Consider the following 27,686-nt stretch of genomic DNA (forward strand, 5'->3'; position numbering starts at 1 on the left):
TACGAATTCGCCATGCTATTTCCCATATAGCTGCAAAAAATTATTAGCTACTCTGGAAAGTTTCTGCTTCAGGAGGTCTTATGATTTGGCTGGTTCGACGCTTGCTTGCATACACACATGCATCTGCAACACAGAGAATCACAAGGTATGAACTGACCACATGATTGGGCACCTAAAGGTTAAGGGACAAAGACTCTTGAAAGAATCACCATCGCAGGAAATGAGCTCACCTAAAGATGACGGGAGGCCGACCATTTTTGTGTTTCACAAAGATTCCATCAAGACAAGCTCCGATGAATATGTCACTTCCTTGGCTGTCCTGAAAGATACAAATCACAGTACAGAAATTGCATATCACTTGCACCTTTCTCCTTGCGACAACAGCTTCATTTGTCATACGCTGCCCACAACATCCTGCTCCCATGTTTGTGCTCTAAATTTGCGCCAACAATGCAAAGTAAGCTCATTGGATATATTGAAAATTGAAATGCTAAATATCTCCTTTAATTTTAAAAAAAAACAGAAGCCTTTCTTCTGGGAATTACAGACTCAGATATTCCCAAAAATGTAAGGGAGATCTTTTTATATGCCTCGGTTGCAGCAAGAGTTCTTATTGCAACAAACTGGAAGAGTGAAAAAGTTCTTTCAAGGCTAGAATGGATTCAAAAGTTGGCTGAATATGTGGAACTAGATAATATGTCTGAAAGAATAAAGAACAAACCAGAACAAGTATTTAATTCGAAATGGGTAGTCTTCAAAATATATTTGAAAAACAACTGTTGCAGTTTAAACTCTGTCGCAGCATTTGAGTAATTTCAGTAGTAGTTTTAAGTAAGAGTTTTAAGTAAGTATGATGTGAGACCTAAGATAGATAAAATTTTATTTAAATTCTGTTAATAATCTGCTATGTTTCGGCAGCAAGTTGGTGATTAGTAACTGAAGTAAGGAGTGGTCAGGAAGTTTGGTCTAAAGCAAGAAGACATTTTTAAATTTATGGCTTTGTGTTTTTATTTGAAATATTTTGACTTTGAGTATTTGGTATATTACTTTTTTCTTATTGTGCTGATGGATGTGGATAGTTGCCTTTTTGTGGATTTATGTGAAAACAATAAAAAAATTGAGTGTGTTTTAACAACCCTGCCTTTCTACATAAAATGCAATGTAAAATACATGATAAAAGAATCAAACAATGTTCCTGTTTGCCTAATTTGTTTCCAAACTGAAAATCTGGAATGTTTTAAGTACAGAAATTCTGCATGCTGAACAGAGACCAGAGCAATCAGTTTGACACCTGAGCAATCTGTTGACGTTTCGGCAAAAATATTCTGATATCTCAGAACTGTAAGTAACAAGCCAAAGTGACTTAGGCCTGAGTTAGCTTAACATATCTTTTTTATAAAATGCAAAGAGAGAGAGATTCTTTTTTTATTATAGTTGTGCCTTTGTGAAGTCATGGCACAAACAGTCAACAAATTCACAGATGAAACTTAGCTTTACCTTTGCAGGATAACTCTCCTCACCATATCCTTCCATCCTCTCAACTTCTTGCATATATAACATTTCTGCATCAGGCGGAGTGAGGCCCCTTCAGAAACAAAAAAAAAAGAAATTCAATTTGTTAAGTAGCTTCTTGAGGCAGGTTAGACTGCTTCTTTTAGCATGTCAAGAGTCCACTTTTTTATGTTCCCCACTTCTGCACTTGGTGCAGAAAAAATTGCAAAAAGCAACTACACTGAGGGTTAAAATGATCACTGTTTAACTTCCATAAGCACCTGTGGAATTATTTATTTTAGGTATTTATTGACAGAGGTATTTGACTGCTCTATCATGAAATATCAGTGCATTTAAGAATTATATCCAGGATATAAAAAATAATTCTAAGGCTTTTATAGTTTCCCTTGCTTCATATATCTCCAATGATCAGGTTTCTGGTACTCAAAAGGTTTGTTGCAACCTTTTGGCTTGGGGCCAGTGCAGACATAATTCTGGATCTCTGAAAAATGTGGTTAGCAACAACAAACCCACACTCAAGGAATATGTGCCCAATATCTGAGCAAATTTCTCCCTCTCCCTTTAATAACATGCTGACAACAACATGGGTTAAAGCAAACCGGGGTTTCTATTAACCCTCTTTGACGGAACCTTCTGAAAACTGAAAATCACGTTTAGCTTAAATTGGTGTTAGTTAGCACAGAGCCAGGGCTACATTTGCACTAGCCCATATGTGAGCAAGCTCATCTAGCAACATTCAGACCTGAAACAGCAGCACAATTTCGGAACCGTTACCTGTACTTCTGATGGAGTAAGGCCACTTTCTGGGTTGCCTCTTCCAGGATCTTTTCATCTTGCAACCAACCCTTAAGCAACAGAACAGAAACCATGAGCCTTCCTCCCACGTAAATCCACAACCCTCCAAACGTAATGAAGGGCTGGCTAACATTCACATACCCCAAGCAGCGGCAGCAGCAGAGGGAGAAGCCTGGGCCATCTAGTGCACTTTAACATCTATTGCCTGCTGTCTCAACTTCTGGTAGGCTTGCAGAGCAGTTTAGCTCTGTAAGAGAGCTTGGCTTCCTAGAGGGCCCAGTCAGGCTTGACTCAGCAGTTCTTGATTGCAGGCACCTGTGTCTGCCTTTATCAGTACCTCCTTAAGAAACACTGCCTTGGGCGCAGGGCTTACCACCAAAGGGGTTTCCCCCCAATGGGAGCCACTTGGTCCTTGGAATGTTTAGTCCTTGGAACGTTTGGTTGCTGGTGGGTTGGTTCCAGTTTCCAGGTAGGTGCCCTAACCAAGCCTCTTGGTGAGATATGGTGTGCTAGTGAACGGTGACCCGGTGAAAGCATGGAAAACATCCATGGGTGCAAATGCAAGATGCTTAATGGGTGGCAATTGGATAGTGTTGAGGGACTGAGCAACTGCCTTTAGGCAGAGAGGGTAGAATCTCCCTGCTCATGAAGAGTTCCAGTAGGCTCCTTAAGTTTCCTGAGGAGTTTCAGGCTATGAAGGAGGTTGGTCAGTGGCTAGAGCTGGCTTCCTCAACCTCGGCCCTCCAGATGTTTTGAGACTACAATTCCCATCATCCCTGACCACTGGTCCTGCCAGCTAGGGATCATGGGAGTTGTACGCCAAAAACATCTGGAGGGCCGAGGTTGAGGAAGCCTGGGCTAGAGCATTGTTGTTGTTTAGTCGTGTCCGACTCTTCGTGACCCCATGGACCAGAGCACGCCAGGCACTCCTGTCTTCCACTGCCTCCCGCAGTTTGGTCAGACTCATGTTGGTGGCTAGAGCATAGGTGGCACTAAATTCGACACATAACTGACCAAACAGAGGTGCAAATACACAGTCATTCCCAAGTTCTCCTTTTTTTAAGGGAAATACCCTTATGCTGAATAGGCTTCCTCGCGAGAAAAGGGAAAACTTGGCAGCTATGCATTCCTACCACATGGCAGGTGAAGAGAGTATCACTCTCTGTCTCTATTGGATCCTCAGTGAATCTCCAAGTAGGGCTGTATACAGAGTGGTAAATGAGCTGTCTCAGAACAGTGTTAAATTACTGACACTGAACCAGTCAGTAGCCTGAGGTCAGAGATTTGTGAATCATTTTGAGAGCCAGTTCACTTGGAACTGTACTGAACTTGATACCACAGTTGGTTCAGATCTGTTGGGAGGTCCTGGGAACAACCAAGATTTACACCATGGTGGGTCAGTGGCTTCAGCCCGTTGATGTGGGTGGGTTGCTTGCAGCAGTGAGACCAACAATATGCCTTCTTCATCCCAGCCTGCCCACCATGGCTGATAAAACTAGGTAGAAGGTAACTGACTAGATGGCATGGTCATTGCATCACTGCAGGAGGGAGTTATGTCCACTGCCTTGACAGAAGTGATATTTTAACTTCTCCCAGGTTTTTTTTTTTATGATATTAACATTAAACAAGTTTTCAGAATAGGAAGGATATCTAACTGACCCTTTTGGAAGAGGGGGGGATTTAGTAATGAGTGGTACCTAATTTTTATACTATCTGTAATTATTATTATTTTGAGCTCTATATCTATTTTTACTGATTGTAAAGCAAGTATGTCTCGTTGTGTCTAATTTTATGTGTATATGAGCTTAAAGCTGCAATAAATCTATCTACTACTTTTGAAGAATGGTTTTTATATATATATAAAACCACTATTTTTATTTATAAAGCTTCTCAGGCAATCCTCTAAAGTGAATTACAATAAAGACTAACACACATCTGTTGGTTTAAAAGACAAAATAAAAATATTAGCAACCACCAGGCAGAATGTGTTCACTTCTGATAATTCTACAACAGTTATTCTTACCACAGGAAACAAGGCAAATCTCTGTAGAAATTCCTGCGATTCATATTGGTCATAATCTCCGAAATCAGCTGAGGAATTAAGAGAAAACAGGCAGGAATTAGGTATTCACAAAAAGATGAAGCTAACCCTCCATCAAGTGCATAGGGAAGTTCACTATTTCACAAAAGTCTCATAAAAGATACAGCATAGAGGTTGGTGCCCTTTGGTTTTTCATCTCAAAATAAAATTGTGCAAAGCCAAGATAGTTTACACTGCCTAAATTGTACAAGAGCAATTAAACAAGTAATAAATATAATTCGTTGAACAGTCATTATTAAAGAGCCAGATGAGGCTAAAGGGAAAAAAATGAAAGAATGTCGTTGCATAAACAAGCTATTTCAAGTCATCAGTTTGATCTCCCTGGCAAATAACGTTCTTGGCAAGTCTTTTCTAGCACACGAGATCACCATTCATAGCAAGTAAACGGAGGCAGCAAAGGAAAATAGACCAGAGGCTTAAAGCACTCTCTATTCGTTTTCCCTGCCAGGCATCCACCTCATCTTTGTGGTTTTCTTCTCTGGCATATAGCAGCTACACCAAAGTACTAAGTTAAAACCAAGAGTGATGCTGCCTCCCGCATTTCGCAGATGAAAATAAGGCCACACTTGAAACACCTCTCTACCCAAATTAAAAACTGCTGTCTGTGAGCATCACAAATTGCTGAAGGCTGCAACTCTCTCTTGTGCTATGCTGGTTTCATTTAGGGCAGTCCTCCACTGGTTTTAAAAGCCAAGACGGTGCATTTGTTATTTGCGCGATTCTCTCTACAGTTATACAGTCAGTAGAGAATGAGATTGTTAAATCTCAGGGTTGTGGGTTAGAGCCCTGCATTGCAGGACGTTGGGCTAAATGATTCTTGCGGTCACTTCCAACTCTATAATTCTAATAAAGTACCTGCAGTTTATTAACAATGTTAATAAGCACACTTCCCTGCAAAGTTTCTTACAGTGGTACCACTGGTTAAGAACTTAATTTGTTCCGGAGGTCCGTTCTTAACCTGAAACCGTTCTTAACCTGAAGCACCACTTTAGCTAATGGGGCCTCCTGCTGCCGCCGCGCCGCCATGCAATTTCTGTTCTCATCCTGAGGTAAAGTTCTCAACCCGAGGTACTACTTCCGGGTTAGCGGAGTCTGTAACCTGAAGCGACTGTAACCCGAGGTGTATGTAACTCGAGGTACCACTGTACTAGCCTTTTGGCTATGCTCATGGGAGATGTGACTTTCGGATAATAAAAAACACACAATAAAATGTTATTTGGCTCTACTGAATTTGTATGAAGGGGAGGTTGCAGGTCTTAGAAAATGAAGAGCTTATTCTGCACTTGCTTACAGCAGCACAGGCATCCATAGCAAAACCTTGGAAAGCCATAGTTCGGAATCATATCGGGTATTGTTACTCAAGGGTATGGTAAATAGTCCTCCTCTGGGGGGAAATCCCACAAATTCAAAGAATCCAGAGGACGAGTGGTATGATATTTTATTTCATTTGCAAACAAGGAAGCACATGGGAAGAAGAAGAAGAAGAAGAAGAAGAAGAAGAAGAAGAAGAAGAAGAAGAAGAAGAAGAAGAAGAAGAAGAAGAAGAGGAGGAGGAGGAGGAGGAGGAGGAGGAGGAGGAGGAGGAGGAGGAGGAGGAGGAGGAGGAGGAGGAGGAGGAGGAGGAGGAGGAGGAGGAAAAAGAGTATGGATTTGATGTCCCGCTTTATCACTACCCGAAGGAGTCTCAAAGCGGCTAACAATCTCCTTTCCCCTCCTCCCCCACAACAGACACCCTGTGAGCTGAGTGGGGCTGAGAGACTTCAGAGAAGTGTGACTAGCCCAAGGTCACCCAGCAGCTGCATGTGGAGGAGCGGAGACGCGAACCCGGTTCCCCAGATTATGAGTCCACCGCTCTTAACCACTACACCACACCACAGAGTTCCCTTGATATACACTAAGGTCTAGATCTTGAAAATACAACAAGAATTGAGACGGAGTTTAAAAGCGACAAGAAAGTGATTTGTTTGAATGCGCCGCTCATGGATTCCCAAGAGTGAATTTGGTTTTAGGTTTATCATTTAAGGCTAGCAGGGTTACAGTGTGGTCTTTCTAGCTATGCACTGGTGGGTGTTGGACTACGGCAGTTGTTGGAAGTGAGGAAGAACGTGTGCAGATGTAGATTGAGCCACGGGTGCATCAATGAATGTGCAATTTGTATGAGCAATTGAGTGCATGGAACCTTATTTATGGATCTTGATTATTTATATATTGTATTATTTGAGTCTGTTGATTTCCCCCACAAACCATTTTTAAAATAAAGATTTTTAAAAGGAAATCATTACTGGGAGGCCAATGTATTCTTATCTTCAATGTATTCTGATCTTTGCTACTGCATCAGCCTAAAATAAGTAGTCATTTCTGTGTGGGTTCTTATCTACCTGTGCATTTTATTTTATTTTTTAAGAACTTAAAACTCCCTGAATCAGCAAATCACTACTGAAAAATGAATTCCTCCTTATCTTAATAGGTGGAACGGCAGCAACACAGCAGTTTGTTTTATAACTGCTAGTCTTTAAGCAGGGTGTCACAGAACCTCAACACATTAATGATTCCTTTAAAAAATAAAATAAAATTACAATCTTCTGATGGTGTCAGCAGGGGAAACTAAATATGGATCAGTTTTCGCCTACTTATCTTGGCATAAAAAATAATGCTACTATTGTGTTACATGTTAGTTTACAACAGCACTTTTTAAAAGTATGTATTGGGGTTATGAAACTAGAAAACACCTAAAGGCAGCCCTGTTTAGGGAAGTTTTTAATCTGTGATATTTTAATGTATTTTGGTATTTGTTGGAAGCCGCCTAGAGTGGCGGGGGAAACCCAGCCAGATGGGTGGGGTATAAATAATAATAATAATAATAATAATAATAATAATAATAATAATAATAATTAATAATAATAATTAATAATAATAAGTTATGGGTACACTAGATCTGTGTAGTGCAGCAGACTAGGCAGAGTGATGAGCGTCGGCGCTTGAATCCCAGGCTCAATCAAACTAACAAAGCTTTAGGCAAAACATCATTCATTCATTTATTACATCCTCTGTTTATATACCACTTAATTGTATGTAAGTGGTGTGCAAGTAACTCAGTACAAAAACAAAATGATAAACTCAGAATCCAGTTTAAAATAAAAGTATTCAGGAGGTGCCAGTAGTTCAACTGACTTCAAATGGAAGGGAGTTCCATTTCTCAGCCTTGCCTACCTTGCAGGGTTGTGAGCGGGAAGGGACCTGAAGTTTGTTGCTATCCCTAGCCTGCCAAAAGAGTATTCCCCAGCTGAAAAACTAACAGCTACACAATGATGGCCATGGGCTGGAGAAACAGCTGTTGTATACCTAAGCTCCCTCAAACCACATTGCCCCACAGAAAAGTGCTGAAACGCCTTTTAGGGGACAGAGAGCCTTGGTGGACTGTGGGCCATGCACCCACTTCTCCCAGGAACACAAAGTTCAAGCAGCTGTATAAGTTTTCACCTCCTAAAATCAGCTAAACATGTGAGTTACCTTGAACAGCTAAGCCAGCCAGGTGCACTGCTTGCTCGAACGTGCATGGGATGCTTCCTTCCAATATGTCTTTCTTCAATTGTAGATAATACTGGTATCTATTATGGAAAGAGAACATGCATTCAGGGCAATTTTCTGAAGCCTGTGAATATAGAGGTTGATGGATTGATCCAACAGTTCCCATCATCCTTAGCTAGCATGGCCAAAGGTCAGGGATGACTATAGTTATAATTCAGCAACATCTGGAGGTGACCCAACCCTGTTTTATGCTTGCGCAATTATATTCTTTCCTGCTTGTCTGGCCAGCAGGGTGACACTATGATTACCCTCTGCAACAACATTTCAGGTTTGGGTGTATAACATGGAGTCTGGGCACAGGGGTCAGACTGAGGATTCTGACCGTGCGCTGCCAAACACATAACCTAGCAGCATTTCTGGCTGCAGTTGAAGGTGGTCTTGAACTTGGGAGCATCCTGGCTTTTTTTGGGGGGGGTCATAGGGAGAATGCAGCATCCATGCTAAGGAGAAGAATAGAGGGACCAGCCTGTATCACACACAAAAAGTGACTCTCCCCCCCTCAACCAAAAGGAGCGTACTTAATTTTATTTGCAGGAGAGGTTCACTTATGGGACAACATAAAACGTATCTACACCCGTGTCATAGTTAAGAACTCAAATAATAAAAAATTCTAAAGGTGGGGCAAGAGTGCATATTTTACCTTGTCCTGAATCCTAAATCCAATATCCTGGTTCGACCTAAGTAGTATTACTGACAAAATAAGTTTTCTGTTTAGAAGAAAAGTTTTTAGAAGCTCGTGCCCCATGGATTTCATGGTGCGGCTTCTGACGGGAACCTACACCTAGTGTGTAACACAGGGGTACCCAAACTAAGGCCTGGGAGCCGGATGCGGCCCAATCGCCTTCTCAATCCGGCCCGTGGATGGTCCGGGAATCAGCATGTGTTTACATCAGTAGAATGTGTCCTTTTATTTAAAATGCATCTCTGGGTTATTTGTGGGGCATAGGAATTTTTTCATATATTTTTCCAAAATATAGTCCGGCCCCCCACAAGGTCTGAGGGACAGTGGACCGGCCCCCTGCTGAAAAAGTTTGCTGACCCCTGGTATAACACCATGCGCTAATATAATTTACCTGCCTGCTACATCTTTATGGTTAATTAAAATGAAAGGCTTATAGTGAACATGGGCAGACCGTAACCTCAGCAAACTACATCATGCTCACTGATCTGAAAAGAAGATATACAGTACACAGAAAACTACAGGCTGAAAAGTGCCAGGTAAAGATAGCTAAAAAGATGCTCCCTTCTCATTGCAAACATGGGATGCATTCTTGCACCACTCACCTGGTAATCTCCTGCTGAAGCTGGGAGACAGAAGGCACATAAAACACCACACCAAAGAATACAGTCGGCTCCAAGGCATATTTGTCCAGTTGCTTTTTCAGAGGCTTGTCTAAGTCTATCCACCGGCGCTGGTTTTGCTTGTTGAAATACCAGAGGCTGAAATAAGTGATCTAGGAGAAAAGGGCAAAAGGAAGAGCTCAGTTATTCCAAAGTGAAACCTGGAACACTTTGCAGTTAATTTATTATTATTATTTATTAAAAGATTCCATCCCACCCTTCCTCCCAAAGGAGCCCAGGGTGGAAAGCAACAAAGCAGCAAAGCAATACAATTAAAATAAAATCAGCTTCTACAGTGGTGCTTCCCAATCTTCTGCTGTTTGAGGAGTACATTATTAGGATTATTATTAAGGATAACAAAATTAATGGCACATTTCATTCCACTACCAAACTAAAACAAGGCCAAAAAAAAAAAAATCGCCTCCCCTCTGGGGAACCAGCAGCAGAGCACATGTTGTGTACAGAAATCCTGAAGAGTTGCTGACAGCCAATATACCGTATTTTTCCATGTATAAGATGCCCCCATGTATAAGACAACCCCTATTTTTTGAGCCCCAAATTAAGAAATAAATATTTTTAACATTCCGTCTATAAGACGACCCCCAATTTGAAACTTTAAAAAAAATGGGGGGGAATAGTCTTATACACAAAAAATACAGTATATTGGGGGGGAGTTGTTGAGTTGTTCCTGTTTTTATTTTGATTATGTATTTTGTGTTTTTATATCAATGCCTTGTTGTGGCGAAGGGACTTGAATAACTCAGAGAAGCTATGAGCTATGCCATGCAGGACCACTCAAGATGGACTGGTCATAGTGGAGAGTTTTGACTAAACGTGATCCACCTGGAGAAGGAACTGGCAAGCCACTCCAGTATCCCTGCCAAAAAAACTCCATAGACAAAGACAACAGGCATATAAACAACAACAATTGTGATTTTATCCTGTGAACCACCCTAAGACCTGTGGGCATAGGGCAGTATACTACTACTACTACTACTACTACTACCACTACTAATAATAATACAATACTGAGCCAGAAGGACTAGTGGTCTCATTTGGCATATGAGGCAGCTTCCAGTGTTCCCACCTGCTCCATTTCTGCAAGAGTCACTGATCTGAGCATTCTCATGGAGCAGTGTGACTCATCATGCAAAGACGCATGGCAGCCCTGTCCGAGGATCAGCAACGCTACTGCATCTGAGAATGATCAAACTATATCAACACAATGGTGTAGCAAGGTGGCCAGTCCCCAGTGACAGCTGATTGGAAGGAGGCCAGGCCGGAACAGTGGATCTGTATGAGACGCACTGGGCACCCTCTCCTGTTGGTAGGGACTTTTGTTTCATGGGATTCTTTTAATTAATGCATTAATTGCTTGTAGCACCCCAACCATTCTCTCAAGGCATACTAGTGTGCCTTGGCATACAGTTTGGGAGTCACTGGAACTTGATCTTGCTTGAAGTTAGGATAATGCGTCTTACCCAAAGCTGCCATCACTGCAGGTGAACTCTATCTGCCCAGGTGCTAATGCATTTAGCAGGCTTGCTGGTTATAGTAACAAATGTGGGCTACCACTGCTAATCTTTCGGCTCTGTGCCATGATTTAAGCTGGCCATTTTGGTGTTTGAGCAACTGATGCTGAATTATCACCATCCTTGCACCAAAGACCTGCTGTTTCACATATGTAATCACATGCAAAATGTACCCCCCAAAACACCAAATAGTGAATGGCGAGGTGCAGCCTGGCCTCCTGTCACATGATCCAGAAAAAATAGCATTGCTCCTGAGCATAGCTGCCAAGTTATCCCTTTTTTACAGGGATTTTCCCTTATGCTGAATAGGCTTCCTCGTGAGAAAAGTGAAAACTTGGCAGCTATGCTCCTGAGTCACTGGGAATAGTGCCTTAGTTTGCAACTGTTGGAAACCCCATGAAGATGTCAGAGCTGCTTACTGTCCTATTAGATTGGCGTTTATATTTTATGTTCACCTTAAAGGATGCAATTTTTTACTTTATAAGAAAATAAGCCCAATTTTTACTGGTTCAGATTTTCTAGTTGAAATGGCAGTTCTCTGCCTGCCAGAGATTGCAGTCTAAATGTAGACATTTGTGCATGGAAAGGGAGGGAGAGGCAAGCAAAAGAAGCAATGAATATGAATGTTATTGTGGTTCCTTTTCTAGAGATGTGCCATTCATATGTTATGGTTTGCTATGCTAATGCTAACAACAACAACAACAACAACAACAACAATGGCAACAGCAGCAGCAGCTTATGGCACTGTTGTGCCAATACTGGATTGATAGCTAGCTTTCCCTCCCCTTTCTAACTTGCACAAAGCGTAACAATTGACACTGCCATTCTAAAATGGACACAATCGAAAGTATGTGCAGCAGAATCCCGTTTACCCCTTTGGGTTTACAGAGAAAAGGACACAGGTACCAAATTCAGACAACCAGAAAGTGCTAGTGTTTCAGTTCTAGAGGTCCTGAGATGGGAGAAGCAATTCTCCATAGAATTGGGATAAAATGTGCTGTTTCCAGCTAACATGCACGGCTGCAAAGGTGTATTTCAGTTTTGCAAGCTCTTGCCGGCATTCAGGCATCCTGGAGAACTGATGCTGAATGGGCTAAAAGCGAATCACTTTGTAATCACGGCTAAAGCTATCCATAGCACAAAAGATTACCTAGCCCTGCAGAAACGACATGACATAACTCTTGAAATATGTTAAGCTTCTGAGATTAACACTGTTGCAAGGTTTATTTATTTTAGCAACTTACTCATCATTCAACCTCCGGGCAGTAAATCAACCCTAGACAGAAAGGACCGTGGATTTTCTACACAGTTATGTTCCAGCTAATTGCCCTCTTTGTTAGATGTACAAGAAATAGGAATATTATTGAATGTGCATGGAACATCTGAAAAGGTGGGGAGGGTGGGTAGCACTCAACCCTGCGTCTAATACAAAATATACGTGGGGAACAGAACATCGAATTAAGGAAATCTGAGCTGCAGGGGCAAATAAAGATTTCCCTCAAAAGAACACAGGAATGGCAACAGTATTTTTTTTTAAACTAGACAAGACTGACTTGGGCCAGTACTCCAAAGAGAACATTATAAAGTTCTGAATATTTGTCAAGCGAATACATTGTATATGGGACTTACCCAGCTGATATAATAGCAGAATAATTAGCTCTGGTCTCCCTAGCCAACTGCCAGGACACACCAGAGGAACATGAACTTCACTTAATTTCAACGGGATTTAGGCAAGTGTTTATATCCTAACCAAGGGTGGCATTTAACTAGGTTCCATTCAGAGTAGAGCCACTGACGTTATTGGACCTAGACATATCCATTGATTTCAATGGGCCTGCTCTGCTGAACACTGGAAACAACTTCCTACCCCCCATCTAGGATGCTCCATGCATCATGGGGTATCAAGGCTATGAAAGCTCACACTGTCTTGTATACTATGCCACAACCTCCAGCGCTTGTGATATGGATGCACCAGAGTATGTATAATAGATAGATAAATAATAAATAAATAACCAACAACACAACACAACACAACCATCTAAAGAACACACACCAGTAAATGCTAAATTCAGATTTCAAAATTACCTAGGTGCACCAATAGGTACCAAAACTATGAGCATATGACTCAAAACCATTAAATTTAGTTCTAGTTACAGGTTATCTACCCATGTTGGTCTGCCGTAGTCGAAACAAAATAAAAAAATTCCTTCCAGTACCGCGTTTCTCCAAAAATAAGACACCGTCTTATATTTATTTTTCCTCAAAAAACCCCCCACGGTGGCTTATTTTCAGGGGATGTCTTATTTTTTTTTATTAAGTATGGTACAGTTTAACCTACAAGGTTAAACTGCCTATCACTATGGCTTATTTTCGGGGTATGGCTTATTTTCGGGGTATGGCTTATTTTCAGGGTATGGCTTATTTTCGGAGAAACATGGTTAGCACCTTAGAGACCAACTAAGTTTGTCGTTGGTATGAGCTTTTGTGTGCCTGTACACTTCTGATATCTGATATCTGAAGAATATCTGAAGAAGTGTGCATGCACATGCAAGCTCATACCAATGACAAACTTAGTTGGTCTCTAAGGTGCTACTGGAAGGAATTTTTTTTATGAAATTTAATATTCACATAGTCCAAGGCACTTTGATGAGAAGTAAAACGGAAAATTATTAGGGGTGTGGGTGTGGGTGTATATTAAATCTCTCTTCCTTGAAACTGAGAACATGAATTGTTGCTGAATCTAGTGAAGACACTTTTATACTACCCAGACAGCTGAAAATCTTGTAGAAGATTACTTCGTAACAGTAATCCAAAACGCCAGATGCCCAGGACTGATTGACTCAAGCCGTGTCAGATGCAGAGGGAGGCTTAGCAATGGCAGTCAAGGAAGAAGCCCCTCACAGCACCTACAAGGAGCTCTGAATTCAGCAGACCAGATTAGTGATTATCTCTCAATAAAGTTCTAGGTCACCTTTACGACTTTTTTGAAAACGTGGTCCCCATTCTGGCGAAAGAGATTTCCAATTATCCTGACTGTTCTGAGCGCAGCTTCCTACTTCTTTTGAACAAAAGGGCTATGTGAGAAACTGCTACCAGACAACTCTTGGATTGGAGGGAGAGGGGAAATAGTGAGATATAGTGATGGATACACGAAAGGACTGGTTTTGAAAATTTACCAACTTCTCTTAAAATCTGAGTCCAGGGAGTCCAGATGGTCTCAGAATAATACGGTACAGCGGAAAGAGCTCAGCCTACGTTACAAGGTTGAACAAGGTATGTGGAACAAACACCCCCTCCACTGTATCTCAGTGGAAATTGTAGTTAAAATGAGTACATAAATGGTGCAAGTTGCCTTATGTGATTCCCTTATCCCCACCAAGGTGCTGGAGGGCCTGCCAGGTTTCCGTTACCCATCATCAACTTTGGTGGGATTTGTCCAAAGCCCAATGATACTTTTCAAGAAATTGGTGTGGTAATAGATCATCACGCTATGTCTACTGCTCAGGTAAAAGGTAAAGGGGCCCCTGACCATCAGGTCCAGTCGTGTCCGACTCTGGGGTTGCGGCGCTCATCTCGCTCTATAGGCCGAGGGAGCTGGCGTTTGTCCACAGACAGCTTCCGGGTCACGTGGCCAACATGACAAAGCTGCTTCTGGCGAACCAGAGCAGCACACGGAAACGCCGTTTACCTTCCCTATTTATCTCCTTGCACTTTGATGTGCTTTCGAACTGCTAGGTGGGCAGGAGCTGGGACCAAGGGACGGGAGCTCACCCCGTTGCAGGGATTCAAACTGCCAACCTTCTGATCAGCAAGCCCTAGACTCTGTGGTTTAAGCCACAGCGCCACCTGGGTCCCTACTGCTCAGGTAGCTCTCCTAAATTTGTTTGAAGAAGAAGATATGGGTTTGTACTTTAAAGAGTTAATAATTCACCTGCCTGCAGAAGCACAGGTGACTATAGTCCAGTTTTAGAGGAGTGCTAGGGTATGGTAAACAGCCTTTTTTGAGGGGAAATAACTTATAAACTAAGGCAGGGGTCCCCAAACTAAGGCCCAGGGGCCGGATGTGGCCCAATCACCTTCTAAATCCGGCCCGTGGACGGTCCGGGAATCAGCATGGTTTTACATGAGTAGAATGTGTCCTTTTATTTAAAATGCATCTCTGGGTTATTTGTGGGGCCTGCCTGGTGTTTTTACATGAGTAGAATGTGCGCTTTTATTTAAAATGCATCTCTGGGTTATTTGTGGGGCATAGGAATTCTTTCATTTTTTTTTTCAAAATATAGTCCGGCCCCCCCACAAGGTCTGAAGGACAGTGGGCCGGCCCCCTGCTGAAAAAGTTTGCTGACCCCTGAACTAAGGGGTTTATGAGGTCAAAGTGAGATTGTTTTCCCCCACAATTCGGCGTGAGTTTCTAACCTACAGTAGAAATACAGAACATCTACAATTTCTTCCATTCACCTTCGGAAGAAACTGGTTGCTTTATCTGGTAGTATTCTTCATGGAAATGTTTCTTTGCTTATTTAAGTTACTTGCCCTACACAATTAAGTGAGGACTGCATGTGGAATGTCCTCCCATCAGATGTCAAGGATACAAACAACTATCTGACTTTTAGAAGACATCTGAAGGCAGTCCTGGTTAGGGAGGTTTTTAATGTTTGATGTTTTATCGCATTCTTAATATTCTGTTGGGAACCACCCAGAGTGGATGGGGAAACCCACCCGGATGGGCAGGGCATAAATAATAAATTATTATTACCGTACTATTACTATCATAACATTGATGCTTGGTAAAGTTAAGACAAAGTCTGAATTTTTCCTAAGCAACCCATTTTAGTTCTGGATGCAGACTTTGCCTGAAGCAGATATACGGTCCTTGTGAGCAATCATCCTACATCCTTGAAATGGAGATCAGCTTTGTCACCTTTTAACGTGAACGGGCAATTCACAAACAGGTCTGGTCACAATACTCAAGTTGAAGCCAATTTTATTCCAAGTAGAACAGGCTTCCGTCCAAGTCTCTTTAATTAGTTTGTGGATCACAGCCTATGCCATAAATCCACGATGCAATAGTGTTTGATGTAGCAATCGCACTCACACTGACTTATTACCTAATTAGGTATGTGGCAGATGCATGTTCTAAAAGATTATCTTTTAATTAGCACCAGCCCATCAGACAAATGAGACATTTCTCTAGAGAGGCAAGATTTGTGAGAGTATCTGCAAATTTCCAGACACCAGAATCTAAAGAGACTGAAAAATTTGCATCTGGGGCCATCTGCTTGCACATACTTTTCATTTCCTGTTTCTGGTGAGAAAGATGCTCAAGTTTGGATCGTGTTGATCTTGCCACGGTCGACCAGGTCATACAGCTAGGCTGCTGTACTTCACTTTTAGTCTCACCACCCTGTGTACCATTTTCACCTGTGATAAGTTGGTGGTTATCCATCTTATCTTCTGTTCCTGAAGAGAGTTCTCAAGTCTAAGAATAGATTGCCCTTGATGGCTCACTTTGCTAGGCCTCAGCTGCAGCCCAAGGGCTCCTGGTTTTGTGGCCTGATGGTTGGCACAAATGGGCCATCCTAGGCATGTCAAAGAACTGTGTCTCTCTTTTTTATTCAATGTACCGTAATGTCTTTTTTTCTAAAATGAGGGGATGGGGAACATAGCCTTGCAAGGCTGTGATCAGAAAAGCAACAGCAGAAAAAATGAGGCATTGCTTAACCCTTTCCCCTTCGGCCACTTTTCCATTAAATATTGCCCCTGTGCTGTCTTCATATGCCTTTGGGGTAGAAATATGGGGACAATGGGGCTGTTTTGGATGTAAACCATAACTTATTGTTGTGTGCATGAGCAGCAGGAAGCATCAGGCTCACACACACACCCCTGAACATACTCTCTTCTTCTGCTGTAGCAACAAAGAAATTGGAAGTATCCACTTCTAAAATAACTATAGTTCCCCGTTGTGCTAGAAAAGAAGGAAACCATTGTTAGTTTCAACTGTAGATTGATAGGCCAGGATCATAAACCATGGTTTGACCCTGGCTTGCCTGTGTTTAAACTAAACAGAGTTCTCCCCCAGTTCAAAGTTAGTTATTTGAAGATCTTTTCACAGCTTCACCAAAGGAGTAAAGAAGAGAGACCAGAAGGGAGGGTGCACACCAAGCTGAGGCTCACTGCTGCTTATGCACATAATGCTAAATTATAGCTTGACACCATGTGCAAAATGGGCCTGTATCTTCACTTTTGCGGCAAGAAAAGCTTGGTGGCAGTGGCCCAAATAATGGCAGGAAAGGGGTTGTGCAGCCCGTTGCCTCTTCTACTCCTGGTCACAATCTTCCAGGGCAACTTTTTATCTTTAAAAAGAGAGAGAGAATTAAAAAGAAACATGGAACTTGGCGTCCTGTCTATAGTTTGACACTGAGTATAAAATGCTTTTGGGTGCATTTTTGCAGGGAGTGTTCAGTCTCTTGAACACACTACGGCAGCAAAAATCTGCTTGTGCTCCATTCAATCATCTCTGTACTCTGCCCACACTGACTCCTGGAATTTAATGAAGGCGCATTTACCACTTGGCCTCTTAGCCAGGGTGTGTCAAAAGAGAACCAGATTGTATTTACATTCCCTGCAATTCACATTCTGCAAATAGCACAACACGTGTGCCTTAGCCTACCCTGCTTTAGGAAACCTGCTTTTTCCATCATGTTTATAGTGCACAATGATTTTTAAAAGGGGCGGGGGGATAGATTGGACCAAAAGCAAAGCTTTCAACATATACAACGTGACATGTGGAGTTAAACAAAACCCTATTGCATAGAAACACAACGTTCAGGGCTGAATTATGTCAGATCAACAGGCACATATTATTTTACATAATTTATGCAGGTTTCACTAATGGAGAAAGAACTGGGGAGTGGTGTGACTTTGGTTGGATGGCAGTTTTCAGAGTGGATGACAAAGTGCTACAGCAGTTGTAGAAGAGAAAGGGGTAAAAAAAAAGGACAGACTATAAAGAGAAACTATTCCATGTTTCATCATCTCCTAAGCCTTCTGCAAGTAATGACCAATCTATTCTCCAAAACCATAAGGACTAGACCAGGGGCAGCTAGCATTGTGGCCTCCCAGATGTTGATGGATCACAATTCCCATCACGCCTGACCACTGGCCACACTGGCTGAGGCTGATGGAAGCTGTAGTCCAACATCTGGAGGACACCATGTTGCCTATCCCCTGCACTTAGACCCTTGCATTTTCCCTTTAACACCCTGGAAGTTGAACGGATTCTAAATTTTGTGCCAGCCTACCGGACTAAATGCTTGTGCGATAAGCCCCAGGGATATCTGCCGCCTTCTTGCTCAGTCTCTCTCTAATCCCGGTTGCTTCCTGTTGCTGCCCCGGCTTGCTCCCTCAAGCTCCCTGCTCCATCCTCCTGCCCTACTGCACTCCTTCTCCCCTCCTGCACTTCCCCTGCTCTAGCTCCAACGTCAACTTGCTTTGGCAACTCTTGTTCCTTGCCTCTTGATGTCGGTGCCCCATTCAATGAATTTTAATCCCCCATTTATTTCTCCTTAGGTTGTCTTCTCAGCACGGGAGCTGCTGCAAAATATTTCTTTGCACCATAGTAGAAGTGCCTGTGGAAGTCCTCCCAGCATTAGTACTGTCCGTCCCAGAAACTGGAGGAGCACTGGAGGAGCTGTCATGGTCCACATTGCCTCCTCTTGTTACAAAGATAACTCAAGGATAACTTACAGACAGCCGAGAACAAAGGAGGCAAGGTCAGAGACTTGTTGCTGTAATCACTGTGTGGTATAGTGGTTAGGGCAGGGGAACCAGATGCTGTTGGCCTCCAATTCCCATCACCTCAAATAAAGGGACCCCTGACCATTAGGTCCAGTCGTGACCGACTCTGGGGTTGCGCGCTCATCTCGCATTATTGGCTGAGGGAGCCGGCGTATAGCTTCCAGGTCATGTGGCCAGCATGACAAAGCCGCTTCTGGCGAACCAGAGCAGCACACGGAAATACCGTTTACCTTCCCGCTGTAGCGGTTCCTATTTATCTACTTGCATTTTGAGGTGCTTTCGAACTGCTAGGTTGGCAGGAGCTGGGACCAAGCAACGGGAGCTCACCCCGTCACAGGGATTCGAACCGCCGACCTTCTGATCAGCAAGCCCTAGGCTCAGTAGTTTAACCACAGCGCCACCTGGGTCCAAATAAGCACGGCCAATTGTCAGGGATGAAGGAAGTTGTAGTCCAGCAAGATCTGGAGGGACGTAAATTCCCTAGCCCTGGATTAGACTGTTGGAGTAGGCCCCCAAGAAGACCTGGGTTCAAATTATGGTGCGTTGTGACGCTTAGAGACCAGAGATGGCAGCAGCAGCTGCCTGGAGGACTCCCAAGGAGAGGGGAGAGGAGAGGAGGCTGAGGGAACACTCCAAAAGGGAGGGTGTTTTTCAAAGGGTGAGAGGCTGCCAGCTATGCAGGCAAGGGGGGGACATAACTGGGTTCCTGAGCCCCACAGGGGGTGCTGCAGAAAGAATGTATTTGGTTAAGGGAGCCATGGACTCTAAAAGATTGAAAACCTCTGGAGTATCCACATATACTTTCCCAGGAAGGCTGGGATAAAAATGGGATTAAAAAATTACAGGCAAGATCTCTGGTGGCTTTATGTTTTAAAATACAGGCCTGAGGTAGTTGCCTCAGAAGCAACCCACACCTGGAATGTAGTAAACAGGCTTCCAAAATTATGTAATATTTAAAGTGGACATAACTGCCTGAACATTTCAGATAAGAAAAAAAAATTAACAGCACTGGAAGCCAAACAACATGTTTTCAGTTTGCCAAGAATATTATTTTCACACTTAGTGAGTGCTGTTCTCTACCTTATCTCTGTTTCCTTTCTTTTCCTTTCCCATCCCATCATCGCTCTGCTTCCTTTTTTTTGCTGCACAAGTATTTATTTGCCAAAATAATCTGTACAACCATGTGTTCTGGAGAGAGCATGAGGAAGCCTGCTCAAATTCAGCAGTCTGATTTGCACTCCCTAAATCTGATTTACTAACCTCACTTTAAGGAGGTTCCTGCCATCTCCCAAAATATTTCAGAACCCAAATTAAAATGGAAAAGAGGATCGGGCGACTGGAGTGTCCTCCATAAGGGGCGCATGCACTGGTCAGTACCAGAAGAGGTTCCTCAGGAAGGGCGGGACCTACCGCTAACAGTTCAAGCATAAATGATATTCCCTAAACTTTGCCGCAACAGCCATCTCTACTCGGATACATTCAAAGCAGGCCAGACACTTCACCGGACAGATGAGACATCTGTCCCAGACTTCACTCAGCAACACTAGCTGCGGACCTATGCCACTGCTGCCACCCCTGGTAATTCTGACTCTGTCCTAGATACCAGGAGCACAGCTCAGATAAGGAAAAATATCTGTGGGGTAGTGGTTAGAGCAGGGTAACATTTCCTTGCGCACAATCTGCTGAATGCCACATAGCAGTGGTTGGCAGAGATGGAGGAGGTGTTGACAGGACACGAGCCAAAAGTGGGTGGGGCACCCGCTTTCCTTTCTTTCTCAGCCACCCTTTCCTCTCTCTCTCTCTTTCTCACTCTCTGCTCTCACCACACTTATAAAATGGAACATAAATGGAAGAAAAGCTTAAGTGCTAGTGCAAGTCCATGAGGAAATATATGTGCAGGCAAGATGCTTGCTCGCAGGCATGCAAAATCTCTGTCAACAACCGAACGCCTTGAGCTGACTCAGCTTGAACTCCAATTTCGCCGCACACACTGAGGGCCACTTTGTGAGAGATAAGAAGGAAGAAAAAGCATGCCCCGTGCCCCATTTGGAGCAATGTGCAAGGGTTTGCTTTGTTACAGAGATCAGGACTGATCCATGTGCACACACAGTTCAAAACAGAGCACACCGCACCAAGGTAACTCCAGTTCGGCACTTTGAAAAGTTGGACCCTGCAACTTTGTGGTCTAAATGAAGCACATTGCTGCTGCTACCTTTGCCTCGTTCCTTTGGCATGACTTGATGATGGGAGCTGGAGTTCAACGACATCTGGAGGGCCGCCCCATCCCTGCCATAGGGATCTCAGGTAACAAGGCTGGGAGAGATCTTGAAGAGCTCCCACCAGACAGAGACAGGGGCTAGACAGACCAGTGGTCTGACTCAGGGCCATTTCCTATTTTCTTATATCTTCAGGACTCTTCCAATTTAGTGGACATAAAAAGGCTAGAGCTCCAAGTGCAGAAAGAGTTCCTGCCATTGTTTTGCACATACAGCCTGTTTTTACAACAAGCCAGGATGGAGTAACCAAAAGTCTTTACCTTCTAAAGTACAGAATGCAGCAGAAATTAGCAGCATGTTTTTAATGAGATTTCGGGGGATGTGCAGCATTGGAGAAGGCAATGTGTATTTTATTATAGTTTTATCCCACTCAACATTAAAAAAAACAATTAAAGCAGTTTACACTGATCATTACAAAATATTTTTATTTGCATGTTGAATGTAAGCTGCTTTGAGGGTTAGTGAAGTAGCAAAAGGTAAAGGGACCCCTGACCATTAGGTCCAGTTGTGACCAACTCTGGGGTTGCGGCGCTCATCTCACGTTATTGGCCGAGGGAGCCGGCGTACAGCTTCCAGGTCATGTGGCCAGCATGACAGGGCCACTTCTGGCAAACCAGAGCAGCACATGGAAACGCCGTTTACCTTCCCGCTTGGAGCGGTACCTATTTATCTACTTGCACTTTGACGTGCTTTCAAACTGCTAGGTTGGCAGGAGCTGGGACCAAGCCACGGGAGCTCACCCCTTCGTGGGGATTCGAACCGCCAACCTTGTTATCGGCAAGCCCTAGGCTCTGTGGTTTAACCCACAGTGCCACCCGCGTCCCAGTGAAGTAGCAAAGTGATATATAAATTCCAACAGAAATTATTATTATTATTTTATTTCTGATTTATCTTCACCTTTTCGGTGACCACTTTCTGCTTCTGAGGAAGCAGGATTTTATCCAGAAATCTCCGTGCCTAAATGTTTTTCTTAAGTCTTCAAAGTGTTGTTTTGGCTGCAGCAGATTCAACATCGATATTCCTGTGGAATTTAACTCTCATTTGCACCAGCCTGTTTCTGTGCATGTACATGCTGACAAAGAGGACTGCATGCTGTGAGATGTTCGTAGGAGGGACCAGAACTGCTCTGCATGCTAAGGTCCCAAGTTCAATCCCTGGTTCCAAGTCCTGACCCAAACCCAAACCCTGGCATCTCCAGCTAAAAAAAGTAATGGGAAAGGTCAGGGCTGCCCAAGATATTTAGCCGCCTGAGGTTAAAGGGAAGATAGAGCTCCGCCGTTGCCTCCATACTAGGCACAGAAGCCAGCTGGACTGGAAGCTGAATCTGACTTTGGTACTGGTGACTGAATAGCTCCCTCCCCTACAGCTGAGGGCAACTGGCCAGTTTAGGGAGGGCATGTGGCCCACACAGCTCTGTCCTCCAAAGAAGGGAACTGCCCCCCAATATCTGCTCCATGAGGCAGGTGCCTCATGCTGTCTAACAGTAGGCCTGGCTTGGTCTCTACCCACTCCCCTGCAAAGCTGCTCCCTTCCAGCATAGGCAAAGTCTCTCTCCAAGCATAAGGGAGCTTCCTATGTCCCTGAACAGGAACCCCTGAATGGTGCCTCCATCCCAGGATGGAAAGTCCCACAAGCCTGCTGCCACCTTCCCTACCTCTCGAAGTTCCAGCCTCTGTGCCACAGCCTCCAGGCTTTCCTGCCCGGTGCTCTCCACCGACAGTGTAAATTCCACAAACTCATTGTTAAGCAACTGGATGCGGGCCACCAAGCAGCTCTTGCTAGACACTGTGTAGCGTCGAGTTCGTTTCAGCTTCAGCCCGAAAGGCAGAGGCATTTTCTTCCCTAGCACATTCACAAGAAGTCACGGAAAGCCTTCCAGGAATGCCTTGCCTCCCACGAATAGTCAGGAGCTATGAAGTCCCCAGATGATCAACCGGCAGCTGCAGCAGCGGCCATCAAAAAGTGGCAGTTCCTCCTCCAAGATCTGAGCAAAGGAAGCATTGACGAAAATTCTGTGAAGGGAGGAAGCAAAGAGGAGTTTAAGTAAAGAGATGGGTTTAGCTCACAATGTCAGTTCACATTTGGCGAGCTTAGCCCAAAAGAAGTATACTGTAGCTTGTTTTTTTTCAACACAGACAATTCCTCAACTCTCAGAGCCCTTACATCAGGCATAGGCAAACTCGGCCCTCCAGATGTTTTGGGACTACAGCTCCCATCATCACTAGCTAAGAGGACCAGTGGTCAGGGATGATGGGAGTTGTAGTCCCAAAACATCTGGAGGGCCAAGTTTGCCTATGCCCGCCTTACGTGATCTCAGTAATCCTTACAATAAACTTGTTGGCTCAGCCAATATTATTAGCCCCATATTACAGGTGGGGAAGCTGAGGGTTGAGACTAAGAATATAGGGCTTATCTATCCCTCCCCAATAAATACATGGCTTAGATAATTAGCTGGAATTGGGAACTTTCTCAGCTCACATTTGTAGCTACTACACCAGCTCTCTTTAAGATTTACAAATCTGTGTTGGTGTAACAAGTAAATGTTGTATAGGGTTTTGCAACTAATGGTATTTTTTAAAAAAAACAACAACAAACAAACCATGTTCTATATGGAAATTAGAGACATTTATGGAATAGCAAACTACAAGCTTATTGTATATTTTAATTTATTGGGCAGGGACCATATCAATTCCATATTTTCTACAGCATTCAAATGCACAGCTGAAACTAAACACATGTTAAATAGTAGGAGTTATGCACGATGTATAAAATCAGGAGAAAAGGGGTGCAGGCAAGCCGAACTGCAATTGGTGATAACTCATCTGGCTAATTTACTTGCTAGGCTGTTTGTGCCTCTTCCTGTTCCCTCACTTTTGCTCTCATCCACTGTTCCTCTCCCACCCACTTCAATCCTATCACATTGCCTCAGCCCCTTTAAACCTCTGCCAGAACTGGTAGACTGGCTGTGTGACAGGCAGAAACGCAACAGGCACAGCATATCACCGTGCATCGTTACTTTACATCTCCATGCCAAGAAAAATGAAACATGTTGATTTTTTATTTATTTTTTTTACAGAAAATTGTATTGGGGGAGGCAGCTCTAAACTCTTTTCAAAACCAAATTCTAGCAGAGGTTTTCCTAAATCATCCTAGCAGTAACTAGTGCAGATTGCAAGCCTTCTTCCGTGCAGAAATAATGCCTGTTCTAAACAGACCCTAACATAAACCCAACGCTAAGCATATGATTACTACTAAGTTTAAAGGATGCCGCAAGAATGTAACAGAACCTTCATTCATGTTAATTCTGTGTGGTCTTGGACATCATGACTTGGAGGCTTTAAAAAAAAGTGATTCCACATATAGTCTTCCCCCTCCACAAACCAACACACTTTACTGTGAAAACATACAACAAAGCATTACAAAACCAACTAGAAATGGCACCTTCATTCATTCATGAATAGATAGTATTTACCCCACTAATGCTATAATCCATAGCTTTATGCATTTGGAGCAGTTTTATTTATGACTCTCCTAGAGAAAATTAGTTTCAGGCTTCACTCTGATTATTCTCTTGAAATATTTGTAAAGAATACAACCCATTTCTTGCTTACAATAAAGTCTACTGAGGAGACTCCCATTTAGTTCTCCATTGCAGACAACTGCAGTGTTTTATCCATGGGATAAACAGTTACAACTACATTTTAAAAGATGAAGCATTCTTTCAAAACGGTTGACTTTTAAACTAGTCTCCCCGGCCTCAGCCCTGACCAACCTGCACTACAATTCTACAGTATACATGTCTGCTCAGAAATAAGTCAATGGAGCAAACTCCCATGTTAGAGGGCATATACTGTACTGAATTTTAACATTTTAGCAAACCTTTGGTGGTCTTTATAATAAATAAAAAAATATTTGTGAACGTTAGGAATCTGAAGCCTTCAACTGCATGGAACAATCCAAAAAGTTAAGCAATTTTGCTTGCACTGATTCCAATGGAAGAACTAAGCAATGCTTAAAGTCTAAACCTTCAACCTTATGCACGCTTTAACTCCTGGTTTTCAGTTAAATTAGCGGGATTCACTTCTAAGCAAAACTGGATGAGATCAGGCTGCCTTGTGCCCATTATGTTCAAAGTCCATCAGATTTGCTCTAACATTTGCTCTGACTTCATAAGCAAACATAACTTCTTCCCCCCACCCCAATAATTTATGTCACGTTCATACACGGTGGGAAAATTTCCTTAGGCTGCTCCATTGAGAATTCAGGACACTTTCCCCATACATTTTTTTATATGAATCATTTTCAAAGGGGAAAGCACATGCAGCATTGCTACACTTAAATACATTTACAGCAAAGGCAATTATAAAATGTCTTGGGGGAGAATAATGCTTCAAACCTATTCAACAAGTTTTCGTGCTGGCCAAGCACAATTCTTGCACACACAGCACAACCAAGCTTTGTTTAGCAGCTGTTATTTTCTACTACCAGCTGCTGTCGTGTTAGTCGTCCTGCCCCCGCCCCACCACCACTGCCACATACGCCTATTTCAAAATAATGTCTATCTGCACCATTAAGGGAGTTTGCATTCAGTAAGAGGGTGGCACTTTAGTGCCAACACTAGCAAATCCAATCAACCATATGTTGAAATCATCGTTCCCTATTTAGCAGGTCTGGGAACACTTCAGATGCTATATTCTGATTTAGCCTACACTTTTAAAGAAACTTAAGTATTAATATCAAAGACTCAACCTTCCCCGCTTAACTTCTGCTTCTTTCCTCTCCAGTTGCCCAGGAACTCCATGCACAGCCAAAATAAAAGTGGACATGGAAAGGGAAAGGGTTTTTCCTTTGGGTTAATTCTACATCAATCGTTTTTAAAGGGGGAAATCCACAAATCAAGATTAGGTCCTCATTTTATTAATTAACCCCTGAAATCATTTGTGAATGTTCTTGGAAATTTGTGGGGGGGGGATGAAGATTAAAGTTGCACTGGGGCTGAAAACTAGTTTGTTTATTCATTTGCTAGCCAATTATAAACAACCCACAAAATACCTTCCCTATTAATGCACGAAACAATAGCATCTCCACCACACTCCCTCCTTTTAACAACTGAAATAACAGCAAGTGTTTCACTGACAGAATTGTACAAAGGGTAAAACAAATCATTTTGCTTGCAAAATACCCTTCTAACTTCTTACATCTAGTGTTATAATTCTAATAAAGGAAGCCTCGTGATGTTATTGTTATTATTAATAATAATAATACCCCGCCCATCTGTCTGAAATTCTATTTTAAGGGAGGTTTGCAGAAAACGGAGCATTTACGTTTTAAAGAAACAATTATTCGTTTCAGTTAAGACCCTGCCATACAGAAATGAGGAAGGACACCGAGATACGAGACTCTTTGGCACTCGTCCTTTATCCTTTCGAGAGAGCGCCGCGATCCTCTTCGCAGCCCGATCTTAACCAAGTTTTGCTCTGAACACCATCCCCAAAAAGGATGCCGACTGGGCACCAATCCGCTCGCTCGAGGCTTCATTTCGCACTGCCACCTTCAGAAGGGCTTCTCCGACCGGGCGATTCAAGAATAAGGGGCGAAGATCCTGAAATCCGGCGCTAGAAATGCGTAACAACTCTTTTAAAAAACAAAAGCAGCATCCCCACATCCTTTCTCTCCCCCTCCCTCCACCGCGCGCCGCCCCTTTACCTGTTGCAGCAATTCAAGGAAAGAGGACTTTTAACCATCCAGGCGCAGTTTGGAAAGCAATCCTGATGAAACCATTTCATGGGTATTCCTTTTGGGGGGGGGGGATGGAAAGGTCAGCAAAGCTTCTCGGGTCGCCTTTCCCTGGAAGCGAAGAGCCGCCTGCACCTCTCTCCCCCTCTCAGAGCGAAAACATTCCTCACTTCCTGTCTCAACAACAACAACAACAACAACAACAACAACAACAACAACAACAACAGCGGCGAGAAAAAGCCGAGGCTGGAGATCATTCCACGGGGCCAAGGAGGGAGGAGAAATACTACAGCCAAAGGAGGCTTCCCCTCAGCCAGCCCAGCCGCCTTCCTGTGACAGAGGAAGCCCCCGGGCTGCTGGAGCGCACAGGACGGCCTCCCTCCCGCCCCCTCGCGCGCGCGCCCCCCAGCCGCTTCGCTCCACGCCGCGCTTGCCAGCGGCCCGTGCGTGCGCCACGAGAGCGCGCGGAGTTCTCTTTTCTTCCCTCTCCTGCCAGCCTGCCAGCCTGCCTGCCTTCCTTTCTTTCTCTCCCCTCCGCAGGGAGGCGTTCCACTTTGCTCCAGCCATGCGGAAGGATACGGCGCGCGATCATTAAAGCACAGCCCTCTTCTTATGTTTGCAGCCCCATGACCTCAGAGATGTGGAATGTCGGCCGGGGGAATGTCAGCAATGGGACAGCTGCTCAAACGAGGAGAGGAGAGGAGGGAGGGAGGAGGCGGCATGGCAGAAAGGAAGATAAGGAAACTGAACACACGCACGCCACTGCCGTCAACCTCCCGTCGCTTTGGGACGACAACGAAATAGTCCTCCGGAGTCCCGCCAAAAAATGGAATCGATACAACCTTCCCGATCTCAAGTCGTGTTAGCCTGCTGCACCAAAAGTGTCTTGCTCATGGAAGCTTACCAGGAATAATAATAATAATAATAATCCAGTGCTTTTTTTTCTTTAAAAAATGTTTAGGGGTACTCTCATTTTGACTCCAGGAAATGACCGTTTTATCGTTCAAA

The 27,686-nt window shown here is 43.5% G+C and overlaps 1 protein-coding gene across 10 annotated transcripts in view; it reads right to left on the reverse strand.

Moving 5' to 3' along the window:
- The window catches only part of PTPN21 (protein tyrosine phosphatase non-receptor type 21), a 49,841-nt gene extending 22,593 nt beyond the window's left edge, over window positions 1–27,248 (reverse strand). For 6 of the 10 annotated variants that reach the window (XM_035107651.3, XM_035107642.3, XM_088655063.1 and 3 more), the window contains exons 1-8: window positions 26,649–27,245; window positions 22,597–22,954; window positions 9,281–9,450; window positions 7,919–8,016; window positions 4,331–4,398; window positions 2,287–2,357; window positions 1,498–1,585; window positions 231–319 (exon numbers count right to left, since the gene is read on the reverse strand). In XM_035107651.3, coding sequence (XP_034963542.3) covers window positions 231–319; window positions 1,498–1,585; window positions 2,287–2,357; window positions 4,331–4,398; window positions 7,919–8,016; window positions 9,281–9,450; window positions 22,597–22,776 — 764 coding nt within the window. In that variant the 5' untranslated portion in view covers window positions 22,777–22,954; window positions 26,649–27,245. Of the gene's footprint in view, window positions 1–230; window positions 320–1,497; window positions 1,586–2,286; window positions 2,358–4,330; window positions 4,399–7,918; window positions 8,017–9,280; window positions 9,451–22,596; window positions 22,955–26,266; window positions 26,515–26,648 lie in introns of those variants that run through there. The other 4 variants (XM_088655075.1, XM_035107633.3, XM_088655070.1 and 1 more) reach the window with 3 other exon arrangements.
- Window positions 27,249–27,686: the final 438 nt, after the last annotated feature.

Source organism: Zootoca vivipara, chromosome 1 (genome assembly GCF_965207765.1).
Source record: "Zootoca vivipara chromosome 1, rZooViv2.hap1.1, whole genome shotgun sequence".
Lineage (NCBI taxonomy): Eukaryota > Metazoa > Chordata > Lepidosauria > Squamata > Lacertidae > Zootoca > Zootoca vivipara.